The 12,933-nt window shown below is 61.4% G+C and overlaps 1 protein-coding gene across 1 annotated transcript; it reads right to left on the bottom strand.

Moving 5' to 3' along the window:
- Positions 1 to 469: 469 nt before the first annotated feature.
- SPATA20 (spermatogenesis associated 20) lies at positions 470 to 12,426 on the bottom strand. Its single transcript, XM_074922412.1, has 16 exons — positions 11,551 to 12,426; positions 10,394 to 10,531; positions 10,064 to 10,128; positions 9,501 to 9,655; positions 9,146 to 9,289; positions 8,674 to 8,875; positions 8,447 to 8,577; positions 8,249 to 8,353; positions 7,698 to 7,772; positions 7,278 to 7,490; positions 6,929 to 7,121; positions 5,986 to 6,154; positions 5,335 to 5,543; positions 4,998 to 5,197; positions 4,796 to 4,876; positions 470 to 743 (listed from the first exon to the last, which is right to left on the bottom strand). The coding sequence occupies exons 1-16, from the start codon at positions 11,796 to 11,798 to the stop codon at positions 573 to 575; spliced, it is 2,499 nt and encodes an 832-aa protein (XP_074778513.1). The 5' UTR covers positions 11,799 to 12,426; the 3' UTR covers positions 470 to 572.
- Positions 12,427 to 12,933: the final 507 nt, after the last annotated feature.

The following is a 12,933-nucleotide window of genomic DNA, read 5'->3' as shown; positions in this document are numbered from 1 at the left end:
TGGGTCTTGTGGCACATTTTCATCCACTGTGGTAAATCAGCAGATTTTTTGCATGCGCTGTATATTAACTTAATGTATGTTACAATCTACCCTGTAATGGAAAAATACCGTGGCTGTTGTAACGGGTAACACTTTCAAAAGCACTTGACTCCCAAGTCATCCAGGTGCTTTTGACAATGTTACCCTGGGTTGCTATAGGAACCCTAATAGTTTTCCCATCTGACTTCTCCATTAACGCTGGAATTTATATTTAATTTGTTTTTCTTTTCCTTGGCGAGGAGCGAGCGCGTGTGCAGGGGGAAGAGGTGCTTCTCGGTGGGTGTCTCCTGGCCATGCCAAGACCAGCACTGGGGACTGAAGCCAGTTCTGCCAAGATGCTGCCAGAGCAGCAGCGCAAGCAGAGCCCGACCCGCGGCAGGCAGGGAAGGGCACAGCCCCACCGTGCTGACAGGAACCATCCAGGAGACTGTTGATGCCCAGGGTGGCTTTATTACGGGTCTCTCTCATGTTCCCAGGCTGGCGTGAAGGTTTGCCTCCCCCTCACCTTCCTGCAGGCCGCGGGGCCAAGGGGCTCAGGGGCAGAGCATCCCACGCAGCTCCTGGGGGGAGGTGATGGGCAGGGAGCAGGTGAAGTTGCTACAGAGATAGGCGGTGGCTTTCCCGTTCTTCCTCTCCAGGGACGCAAGGAAAGGCAACTGGCGGTAGAGGAATCCAGCACCGTCTTCATCTGCTAGCATCAGCACCTGCCGGAGAAGGAGCCGTGAGAGCTGGAGAGCGCAGCCAGTGCCAGCCAGCTGGTCCTGCCCTCCCTGCAGACAAGCCAAGTGCTGGCAGTGTCCCCCTGTGTGCTCCTCTAAAGTGGGGAGGGGTCAGGGAGCCAGGGGACCCACACCAGACCTCTGCCAGGGTCACCATCGTGCCTGCGCCGGAGGCAGCGTGTGGCCCACACCACCCTGGCAGCTCTGCCTCCCTTTTCCGCTGCAGACACGCAGCAGCTGGGGACAAAGCACAGGGACATGCACACTGAGGGGCTGCCTGAGCCCCCCCCAGCTCCCTGGGGACACCCACCCAGCCCAGGGGCAGCCGCAGCCCCAGCATCAGCTGCAGCATCATGCCATCCCACCCTGCACCCAGCTCCTCCTGCCCTCCAGGCGCTTCCGAAAAAAATCAAGACACCAGCGAGCAGTGACTCAGGGGCAAGCAGTGAGTCGGGGGCTTTCGCAGCTGAGACGGCAGCACCAGCCAGGGGTGATGACAGGCCTGCCGTGATAATTAGCTCTTCTGAAAGGGAAAATGTTTGTTAAAGCCTCAGGGCTTGTGGGCTAATCAGGGGAAAGCCAGGAGCTGGCACAGAGCCTGGTGCCAACACAGATGCAACGGGTGAGCAAAACACCGGGTGCTTCCCAAGGCCCCGTGGCAGCATCCCACTGCTGGAGCATGTGGTCCTCCCTTGCCCGACTGGCCCCAGCCCCACACATGCACCCACTGTGGTGCCCACCGAGCACCAAACCACCCGCCACGTGTTCGTGACGCTCACGCCAATGATGCCGAGGGATGCCAACACTGAACACTGCTGCCCGCAGCACACACATCTCCCACCAGTGTGCAGCATCCTCTGCCACCGGCCCCGGGGCAAGGGGCAAATCCAGCACTGACACCCAGCATGGACATCCATGAGCCTCACGCATGCCCAGCAGCGGCTGCCCTCACCCCGTGTCCCCAGGCTTTTGTTCTAGGCAACGGCTGCGGCACTCCTGTCCTGTCCCCTGTCCCCCCACATCTCCCACTCAGCCCCTGCCTTGACCCAGCTCTGGCTCAGCCCATCTCCTTGCCTGGCTTCTTCTCCCCCGCAACCTCCTCCCCCCTCGCCTTTGTCTGGAATTAATTCCAGGAGTGATTAATTACCAATTCACGTCCAATCTGAAATTCATTATTCATTTTTCTCACAAGCTCCCTAAGGTCCTCTTGCGGGGCCAGGATGAAGGCAAGCGGCAGGCTAGTGCTCTGCAGCTGAGAAGATAATGGGATCCTTCATAATTACCCTAAAGACCATTAACAGGGCAGGGATCCACACCAGGATCCAGCCCTGGAACATGGATCCAACCCTCTCCACTCCAGGCACCGGGAACCCCAAGGGAGCAGCCACCAGCATCACCCCTGCAGCACTCGCATCCCCGCGGCAGCTGCCTGTGGCAAAGGGCTCCTGTGGGCGCAGGGTCCATTTAAACCTGTGACCTCAATGCTGTTTTATCATCGGCATCTCGCTACAGCAAGGACTTCAATGTGAAGTTTGTAAGGAATTAATTACTGGAATGACCTAATTAATCACGCTCCTGCAGACAAGCCTGGCCCCCAGCACCCTGCCGGCACTGAGGGAGCAGGGGCGGCAGGGGACATGGCGGTGACATCTCCCCAACTCCTTGGCAAAGCTGATTCCCAAAGCTGCCACATCCCCGGGGTGGGTGAGCTGGGGCTGCTCTGCCTCAGGCAACTTCTCAGGGTGGGGAAGGAGAGCTGGGGAGCAGCTGGCGGGAGGCTGAAGGCGGGTGGGAAAAAGAGCACCCACATCTTCATGTGATGCAGCACAGAAAGAGGGATGGCTGTTGGGAAGCAGCAGGCTGCTCCCGAAGGCAGCATGACCTGAGCAGTGGGATTCTCCTCCCTTCTCTCCATCCCCCCTGCAAGGTGAGGAGCCAGTGCTACTGCCAGAGATCAGGCTGTCCATGAGGAATGAGGGGGGCACGGGGGAAGCCCTGGCAGGATGGCTCAGGGGAAGCGTGGCTCTGCCCTCTCCCTGTCACCCTCCATTCCACACAGATGACGCTGAAGAGTCCCAACCGCTCACTCTTGGCCCTGGTGACAGCAGGGAGAAGCAACTACCACGATGGGACACCCTGTTTGCTGGAGCAGCACGGGCAGCTCTGGTAGAAACAATGAGGAGGAAGGTGGGCCGATGCAGCTCGAGGAGCTCAGCTCCTACCGCTCCTGCACACTCGAACTCAGGGAAGAGGAGACACGTGCCCGTGGGGCTGTGCTCCTCTGGCGAGATAGCTTTCCCCTCCTGCCACGATCCTTCTTCCAGGAAACAAACCCAGGCTGCCAAACAGGACAGCTTCTGCTCCATCCCACCATTGCAACACCAGGAACACGCAAGGGCAGCCATGCACAGGGTGAGCAGGGGCTGCCCCCCCCCGCCTGCTGCGAGGCTCCAGCTGCAGCCCCCTGCACAGAGCCCAGGCGGGCGCCGCTGTCCTCGGGCGGCTCCTGAGCACTCTGCGGCTGCACTCCCCCATGGAAATATCCATCCGGAGCACCCAGTCCTCCTCTTCCTCCCTCCTTCAGGGAAGGCAACAGCTTGTGGGAGACAGACCTGCCCCTGCGGAGTGAGCATGCCCACCAGCCAGGCTTGTTACCAGCTTAGCAGGAGGGAACAAAACCGCATGGGAGGAGAAGAAACGGCTGCGCTACTTGCTCTGCTCATGACCCCAAAGCTGTCAGCTGCATCCCCCGCCACAGCCCCTGTGCACTCGGTGGACCGACAGCTGAACCAGCTGGGGGGAGAGGGAGCAGGATATTAGCAGCAGCACTGGGCTCCCCGCTGCCACCAAGGCGCTTCCCATCCCTGCAAACTGGGTCACCCGCTGTAATCCTTCAAAGGGAGAGAGGAAGAGCGCGGGAGCAGAGGCCTCACACATGGCATGGGGACTGGCACGGCCAGGGGTGCTGCTGGATGGGAGATGGTGGAGGAAGGATGGAGAGCTGTGTCCCCAGCTTGTGCTCCTGCTGGGCATGCAAGCAGAGGGTCAGGGATGAAAGTCTCCGTGGGCTGAGCTAAAGTGAGGACAGAGCAGAGGATCCTGTGTGGATGGCTCAGCCCTCCCCAGCTCACCCCAGCTAGGGTTACAGAAGGAAACTGGCTCCCAACATGGCGCAGCTCAACGTGCCAGACCCTGGTGCCCGGACCCCAACAGGCAGGAATGAATCTGGTCTAAAGGCCGAAATGCTGAGCCCCCTCGCCCGCAGCCCAGCTCTGCTTCCCTACGCTCAACAGCTTTGCCAAGGCAAGAGCCATCTGTCCCCAGGGCAGGGATGCTGCTGCCTGCCAAACAGCTCTGTCCTGAGGCAGCACAGCCCCTCCATGGGATGCACCCAGTTATGATCTCGAGAATGCAGACGAGCAAAACAAGGGGCAGACGAGCAAAACGAGGGGTAACCTTGTGTGCACCGCGACAGCATGGCTAGGGGCAAAGCTTTTGGGAAAAGCCAGCCCCTCCCAGCCGGGGGTACCCGCAGCCAGAGTGAAGAACTGCCTGGCTGCTTCCCAAGGATGCGAGGGTGGCTGCAGGCAGAAGGTGACCCAGACACTGGCTGGATCTTCACCAGGCATGACACAGCCACACCGGGCATGACACATCTGCAACGGAATGAAAGGTTTTCCCTTGAGAGAACAGCGCTGGGGATGCAGGGCTCAGGCTGAGAGCTGTGTAAACAGCCAGCAGCGACAGCAGCCGCTGCTGCAGCCACTCCCCAGGCTGGGCTGGCAGCGCTCTGTGCCAGGGAGAGCGGTGCAGGGGCTCAGCCACGGCCCTGTCGGCTCCGCTTATGGATATGGAAAGGAGTGGATGCTTCCTGGAAGGGAGGCAGGACAGAGGAGGAGGAGGATGGGTGCTACAGCCACACTGGGAGAAAGGATGAGGGCACCAGCAATGCAGGAGGCAGCAGAAAGCGTGGCGGTAGCTGGTGAGGAGTGGCTATGCAGCAGGCAGGGGAGGGCAGGCAGGGCAGGCACCTCTACCTTGTTTGGACTGAAGATGGAGTGGATACAGCGCAGCATCTCTTTTGTGTCTTCTCCTTGGGGGTCCCCACAGATAACGACCTGTCCGGGGAGAGTGTGGGTGGCAGGAGGGAGAAAGCAGAGTGCTGTGACTGCACCCACACCACCGCCAAACCCCCTCCCTGCAGCGGGTCCCACAGGGGACACGATCCCCAGCCCGTACCTGTTTGAGGGTGTGATGGAAGACAGCGGTGGCCCGGGCCATCTCTGGCAGGGTGATGGGGATCTTCTGCAGCCTCTCTGAAAAGGCGGCCAAGATCTGCCCGGCTTTCTCCACCCACTCTGTATGGCCGGAGTAACAAGCTGCTCGGAGCAGGTTTGTGACAGTGACAGAGTTGGCGGTGGGCTCTGCTCCATCTTGGTCTGCAAGGGACAACAGCTCCTCCATCAGCCCAATGCCTCCCCACCCCATGGCTTGGTCCCCAGCCCGGCATCGCCCTGCCCTCCCCCAGCTGCCCCACACTGTAACCCACGCAGATCACGGCCGTCCCTGAGCTCACCTCCCTTCAGGCGCAGGAGCAGAGAGGGATCGCCAGCCTCACTGGAGAAATATGCAAAGCCTTTGGGGTCCCAGAAGAGTTTGTCTTGCATGTGCTGAAGCTGCAGGGCCCACTCCAGCCAGTCCTGCTCCAGGGAGGCTTCATACAGGTCAAAAAGAGCCTGGATGACGAAGACATAATCCTCCAGAAAGCCCTGGATGGGCACAGCGCTGCAGTGGCAGACAGGGAAGCATCAGGTCTCTACACTGGCCAGGTGGGAAATGTTCTCCAACTCAGCAAAGCTCGGGTCTGGGTCTCTGCTACCCAAGGAGATGCCACCTCAGGGCCCAGTCCAGGATAAGCCGTGGCTCTGCCAAGTCATCACACGGCTCAGCCCTGCGTTTCTGTGCAGCAGGGGAGGACAGGGGAAGGCCCCTGCCAGCTTGGAAGTTAAGGAATGGGAAAGGATTTGACTTTAACTTCTCCTCACTGAGTGGTGGGCACTAATCCATCCCATACTGCACCAGAGGTAGTTCTGCTCAAGGCAAACAGCCTCCCTCCCCCCAAGTCTAGTCCTGCCTGGAGGAGAAGAGGACAGGGACCACCGGGGGCCTGGGGTGCACCTGTGAGGTGGCCAGTTGGTCTGTGGACACTCTCTGTGCCACTGCTCACCTCTGCTCTACCGTGTTGTCTTTGCCCCGGTAGCAGCTCCGCAGCAACCTCCCACTGGTGGGGTCGAAGAGGTGTCTCCGCAGGAAGGCAGCTGCCTGCACAGCCCGGCTCACGTACTCCTGCTCGGCCAGGGCTGCCCCAGCCTGGGCAAAGCCTGAGATCATCAGCCCTGCGTAGGCACACACATGGGACAGGCTCAGGGGAGCACAAGGAACCAGTGGGGGTGTCACATCCTTTAAAGGATGCTCGGCATGAAGCACATCCTCCCTCATTTTCAAAGCAGGTCAGGGCTCAGTCATCAGCTCTTCTACTCAGTTCAGACCACTAAGAAAGTCACTTGCTGTCACCAAAGAGAAGGGCAGAGCGCTGCAAGGTCAGCAAGAGCTAAGCCTTCGCTTGCAGACAGAAACAGGGCTTAAGAGAGTCTTCCTGTTTGCAGGACGTGGTATAACTCCAGCTCACGCCAGCTCCAGACCCAGCTACCTGGGCATTTACTGCTGGGAACAGTGCCTGGGGTACTGCAGCATTACCTGCTGCAGGACACCCGGACAGACAGACACAGAGCTGTGGCTCCCCCGCTAACGCAGCAGTGGAGATGGGCTCCACCCCCTGCCGGGGTCCTCAGTCCCCAACTCAGTTCCTTTCCCCAGAGCCCAAGTCGGGGAGCCAGGCTGAACCAGGGGAAGAGTTTTGCTGCTCTCTGCTGGCAACAGGGAAGGAAAACCAAACCAGAGCACTATCCTGATGCTCCGCAGCCCCACGGCTTCCAGGTGTGGGGCTGCTTCTCCCAGGCCCTGGATCCCAGCCCACCCACTGCCTCTGTGGGGGGCTGCCTAGTCCCAGCAGGATTAATTGCTACAAGCCCCCCAAAACACACTGGCCCCGGGCAGCCGTGGAGGGGCCCAGCCACGGCATGCACCCCCAGAGCTGAGCCACCTCTCACCGTTCCACGCTGCCAGCATCTTGGTGTCCAAGTGTGGCCGTGGCCGCTGTGCCCGGGCTGTGGACAGCCTCCGCCGGCATTCCCGCAGCAGGGCACCCAGCTGCCCTGGCTCCAGCCCGAACCGGGCCGCTGTCAGCTCTGGGGAGCTCCGCACAATAAGGACGTTCTTGCCCTTCAGCTCCTGATGGGGGTCCTGAAAGGAGAGCCCCGTTCTACAAACACCACCGGGCTGAGGAGGGTTTGGACCCCCCCATGTGCTTTGAGGCTGCTCTGCCATCACCCCATGCCCAGGGGGTGCAGGTTCCCCACCAATGCTTCCAGTACCAGACAGGTCTTTGCTCTCCCTCACCTTCATGGGGCTCACATTGCCCGTCTCCTTCACTCCATAGTGGTGCATGAAGACATCTCCCAGGGTCGTCCCCTCTGTGGCCCCCTCAACAGGGTCAGGAAGGAGAGCCCGGATTTCCTCAGCTGCCCACACACAGAAAGCTCCTTCTCGCTTCTCTTCAGATGTGATGCTCGGGTAGGAATCAGCATCTTCTGCACTGTAGAAACCTCCAGCCTGGGGAAGGAGCAAAGACGCTTTAGCTGCTGGGACAGCACTTTCAGCCAGCTCCCCATTACTGCTGGGCAGGCAGTCCAGCCAGTGAGCCACAGCAGTGCCCCAGACTGAGCTCAGCTGGGAAGGGAGGGAGGGAAAAGCAGCCCTGAGCCATGCTCTGGGGCAGGATAATTGGCTCCCTTCAGCCCAGCTCAGGGAACAACCTACCTGGTCACTCAGGTCCCGCGAGACATAGAGCAGAATGTCTTGGGCGACATCGGCGAAGAATTCATCGCCAGAGATCTGCGGGAGGCACCGGGTGGACATCGATGTTACAAGGGGCAGGGAGGAGGCAAGAGACACAGCAAGATATAATAAGAAATTCAGATTTAAATTGCTGGCAAAGGAGCAGCAACACATTTGAAAGTCCAGGGATTTTAAATGTCGCATGGATTCATCTGACAGAAATCTCTGGGCACTGGAGAGCAACCCTGGAGTTACACCAATGTCAGAGGCAGCAGCATCTGTTTGCTGACTCGCAAAGACCAGCCAGGAGGCTGTTCCTCCCCTGTTACACTCAGAACCCTGGGGCTGTCTTGGATTTGTGCAGCATTTCTGGATGAACACCAGTAGATGAAGGGGAGTATGGGACCACTCCGTGCCCGCGGGATGGGCAACATCCTGGGGAAAAGGCTTTGAAGCTGCTCCCCAAACCAAGCCAGCCCTTCGCACTCAGCACGCCAAGTGAGCTCCCCCACAGAGGGATACCATGGTCAAACCTGAAACGCTCTGCTATACGTGGCTGCCAGCTGCCCCTGGTCATACAGCATCTTCTCAAAGTGAGGGACGTGCCAGTGCTGGTCGGTGGAGTAGCGGTGAAAACCCTGCAAAGACCAAATGGACACATCTCTACCCTACGTCTCCACCCCACGCCTCCTGGGCATGCCAGGGGTTTACCCCTGAGGCTTTCCTCCTACCTGGCCGATGTGGTCATGGATGCCCCCATGGGCCATCATCTTGAGAGTATGCAGAGCCATCTGCAGTGCCCGGGCACCTTCTGCAGTTGTTCGGTGCAAGGCCCAGTATGTGAAGAGGAAATTCAAATTCACTGAAATACAGAGAAAGTGGGAGGTTGTGGGGTGGGCTCTGCCCCCCCGGCACTGCCTGCCCCACGGCGGGGCTCAGCAGCAGAGACCAGACTGACCTGGGGTGGGGAACTTGGGGGATTCAGAGAAGCCACCGTAGTCCTCATCATAGGAGCTGGAGAGCTGCTGGAAACAGGTGGCCATCACCTCTTTGGATGGTGGGGGTGACTCCTGGCCCCGCACACAGATCTCAGACCTGTACAGCAATGCTTCCAGGATCTTCTGGCTGTTCTCCAACAGGGCGTCTTTGTTCTCCTTCCACTAAGGTGCAGAGTGAGAAAGTCAGTTCTTCCATCTTTTGCCTCTCTTTCTGCTTCCTGCACTGCACCAGTCCAAACTGCACCTTCAGTTCTCAGTACCCCTCCCCAGATCAGTTCAAATCCACCTCTAACCCAGCCAAAGCCCTGACATGTTCTCTGGGCTACTGTTTCTCGTGACTGTGTCTCTTAACTCCATCACCCATCAAACCCAGGCCAATTTCCCTGCTGCCTCTTGTTGAGCCCTGCCTGCTACACCATTCCTGCTCCGTACCTGCTCTGCGATTCGGAGCAGCACGGTTCGAAAGCCAACGCGATGAACTCCATCTTCAGGGGGGAAGTATGTCCCCCCTACAAAGGGCTTAAGGTCTGGAGTCAGCCAGACGCTCATCGGCCAGCCACCCCCACCACTGGTTGCCTGAAAGACAAATCACGGGTGCACCAAGGTCACGGAAGAGGCACCCTCTGCTCTGTACCCGTCACTTGAGGACAGACGTGTCCTTGTGATCATGGATGGCCCCATTCAGACCACCCCACATACTGGTTCTTCTTGCCTGAGGGACGTGAACATGAACCTCATCCTGAGAGAGCCAGGCAAGCCTCCAGAGCTCTGCCCCTGCCTCCCTTACCTGCACGAAGGTCATGTATACTTTGTCCACATCTGGCCGCTCCTCACGATCCACTTTGATGCACACAAAGTTCTTGTTCATGATCTCCCCGATCTCCTTGTTCTTGAAGGACTCTTCCTCCATCACATGGCACCAGTGGCAGGTGGAGTAGCCAACTGAAAACAAGCTCAGGTGAGTGAGGACAGGCCCTTTGCAGGGAGCAGGACACACGTTATGGGGAGATTGCTCAGAGGTGGGGAACCCTGCTACAGGCCACAGCTGCTGCCTGCCCCCCTAAAGAGATGGAGGACAAAGGCCTCTTCTAAGCATGGAGGCTTGCAGGGCCTCCTGGCCACTCAGCTCTTGCTCCTAAAATCTGGCCAAGGACTCTGGTCCTTAATGCAGCCAATCTTCAGAGGGAGCTACTAAAGCACGCGGCCCTCTCTTGCTAGCGAAGAATTAGCACTCGGTGTCCATCCTTACCTATGTGGCTACTCACACCCCAGCTCAGGACACAGCCTGGCTCACCTGCTCATCTACTGAACACCACATGGCAACATGAAACATGTCTTGTTTCTAGTTACCTGAAAGGAATATCAGCTTGTTTTCTTTCTTTGCTTTATCAAAGGCTTCCTGACCCCAAGGGTACCTGTGGAGGGAAGACGAGAAAGGAGCTTCAGGGGTCACTGCTGCTGGGACCTGGGCTCCTCTAAAGCTGCCTGAGACGCTGCTGCCTGGTGGAGATCAGTCAGGACAGCCAGGGGCATGGCTGGCCAGGAGCGTGGACCCCGAGCCCGCCGGGCAATGCACAAGAGGCCAGGCTGCTTCGCGCACCATCACTTCCACGGCAGCCAGTCCCTCAGCCCCACGGACGCAAGGAGAGGAGGAGGGAGAAAGGCACCGGTCACTCTTACCAATCCACGGGGTTGTGAGCATGCTGCAGGAGGTACGGGGACTTCTCGTTAATCAGGCGGTTGGTGCGACGAGGGACGCTGGGGGGGGTGGTTGTTCCCCCCGTGGCCATGGTCACGCTCCCCGTTAGAAACGTGCACCTGCGACACCAAACAGGCTCATCGTTTCCTTGCTCGCCACAGCGAAGCAGAGCCCCTGGCGAGAGCCGCGATGCCCCACGCCAGCACCACCTCCACCCCAGCTCCTCTGGGTGCCCATGCAGCCCTGGGGCAGGGTGCTGCTCCCCCGCTCATCACCCCCCGTGCCGAGAGAACTGCTCTCAGCCCCAGGCTGGGCGGCTCCACGGGGGCTCGGTCCACCTCCATCTTCCCCCCAGGACCCTGTGTAATCCCCCCCCGCTTGCTGGAGGCTCAGGCGAGGTTGTTCTCCTCCGACTCAGCACAGACACGGCCCGGGGGCCACCATCCCCAGGGCTCCCTCCCCTCCAGCCCCCCACCAGCATCCTTTGGGGGCACAGCCACCCGACAGCCCTGCACCAGGGAGCAGCATCTGTGGGATTGGACCCGTGTGTCCTTAGAGAGGAAAATCCCCTTCCGTGGGAGCGTGGGTAGGTGCGGGGTCAGGGTGCGGGCAGGGCAGCACAGGCTCTTCACAGCGAGGGGAGTGAGAGATAGGAGGGGACCAGAGAGACCCTCCTGCTGCTGGGTGGGATGCAGGAAGGGGTGCAGGGGTGCAGGGATGCAGGGCTGGGGCACAGGGATACAGGAGGGGGTGCAGGGAATATGTAAAGTCATGCAAGAGGTACAGGGATGCAGGGACAATTTAGGGGAATGCAGGAGGGATGCAGGAAGGATTTAGGGAGGATGCAGGGAGGATGTCGGGGTACACAGGAGGGGTGTAAGTGTGCAGAAAGGATTTAGGAGGGATTCAGGAGGGTGCGGGGCGGTTTAGGGGAGATGCAGGAGGGGTACAGGGCGCTGCAGGGATGCAGGAGGATTTAGGGGGGTGTGGGAGGTGCAGGGAGGACGCGGGGACATCGGCGGCGTGCAGGGAGGGTTCAAGGGGATGGCGGAGGAGGCAAAAGCGCTGCCGGCGTCGCCGCTGCCCACCGCCCCGCAGAGCCGCAGCCGGAGCCCGCACCCGCCCGGCCCCCCGGTACCTGCGGGCCCGGCGCAGCGGCACCGCCAACATGGCGGCGGGGGGGCGGGGCGGGGCGGAGCTGCCGCCGCTCCCGTGACCGGCCCGAGGCGCCGGGGGCGGCTCCGCCGCAGCCCAGCCCGCCCCCCGTCCCCGGGCCCTGCCCGCCCCCCGGAGCCGCACACCGGGTCCGTCAGAGCATTTTATTGTGTCAGAGGCAGCCCGGAGCCGCCGCTCTCCAGCAGCGCCGCAGCACTGGCGCCCCCCCATCCTCCCCCCACCCCCCCGCGCCCGCGGCGGGGCCCAGCGAGCGGCCGAGAAGGCGGCTCCCCCCGCGGGGACCCTGCCCGAAACTCCTTCTGGGGGCTCCGGGGGGGCTCCGAGGGGCAGCGAGCGGGAGGGGGGCGAGGGGCAGGCGGGAGCGGGGAGCCACAGCCCGGGCGGCGCCTGCCCCGGGAGGGGAGCACGGAGAGACAGGGCGGGGAGGAGGGGGGGGGAACCCCAGCTCCCCCCAGCTCCCCGCAGGCGCCGGGGCAAAGCCCCGTACCCGGGGGGGGCCCATCCAGCAGCGACCCCCCCGCCATGCGCCAGCCCAGCCCGCTGCTCCTGAGCCCTCAAACCAAGAAGCCCCGAGGACGGGCCCGCCACGGCCCCTGCGCCGCCCTCGGCAGCGGCTCTGGCCCTCGAAGGGGAAGGGGGGGCCCCCTCTGGCCCGTCAAGCGCGGGGGCTCATGCTGGCTGCGCCCCCCGCCGGCGGGCACGGGGAGGGGGATGGCGGGGGGGCTCCCTCCCTTGCAGCTACCGAACCGCTGGCCCCCCAAAGGTCTTGGCGGGAGGAGAGGTCGGAGGGCGATTTGTAACAGCCGGGGAGGGGTGAGAGTCTGCAGGTCCAGAGGGTTCAGAGGAAGGGGTTGAGCCCCCCCGGAGCGGACGGCGGGGCCGGGGCTCCGCTCAGCGGCAGTAAAGGCTGCGGCAAGTTGCTGGGGAGTTCGGGGAAGGCGCCGGCCTGGGGGAAGGCACTGGCGGAGGCAGGGAGGGCGGCGGCGGCGGCGGGGACACTGCTGAGGGGCAGCGGCAGGGACGCGCTGTAGGTCATGGAGTTGGCGGGGAGGCCGGCGGGCAGGCCGGGCACCGGTGAGCTGGTCCGCATCTGGTTGAGCGTCGGCTTGGGCTGCTCGGCGAGGCTGAAGGGGTTGGTGGGGGATGGCGTGCTCAGGCCTACCGAGGAGAGGATGGGACAGGTCAGGGCAGCCGGGCCCTCCCCAGCCCCCCTCCTCCTCACCCAAACGCCCCCCGCCCAGCCCAGTGCACCGCGGCACTGGCACCTACCCGAGAGAAAGGGGTTGCGCGTCTTGGAGGCTGGAGCAGGCGCGACCAGGGAGTCCAGGTTGACCAGGGAGGAGGC

Source organism: Athene noctua, chromosome 18 (assembly GCF_965140245.1).
Source record: "Athene noctua chromosome 18, bAthNoc1.hap1.1, whole genome shotgun sequence".
NCBI classification, from domain to species: Eukaryota; Metazoa; Chordata; class Aves; order Strigiformes; family Strigidae; genus Athene; species Athene noctua.
This window is presented reverse-complemented; position numbering and strand designations above follow the sequence as displayed.

What these genes read in the sequence shown, in the direction of transcription:
- SPATA20 (XM_074922412.1), bottom strand. Translation starts at nt 11,798, where the DNA reads ATGGGGGGGCGCCAGTGCTGCGGCGCTGCTGGAGAGCGGCGGCTCCGG. An exon ending in CCGCTGCGCCGGGCCCGCAG is followed by an intron (nt 10,532 to 11,550) that starts GTACCGGGGGGC and finishes TTGGTGTCGCAG; the next exon opens with GTGCACGTTTCTAACGGGGA. An exon ending in GCTCCTGCGCCTGAAGGGAG is followed by an intron (nt 5,198 to 5,334) that starts GTGAGCTCAGGG and finishes TGTCCCTTGCAG; the next exon opens with ACCAAGATGGAGCAGAGCCC.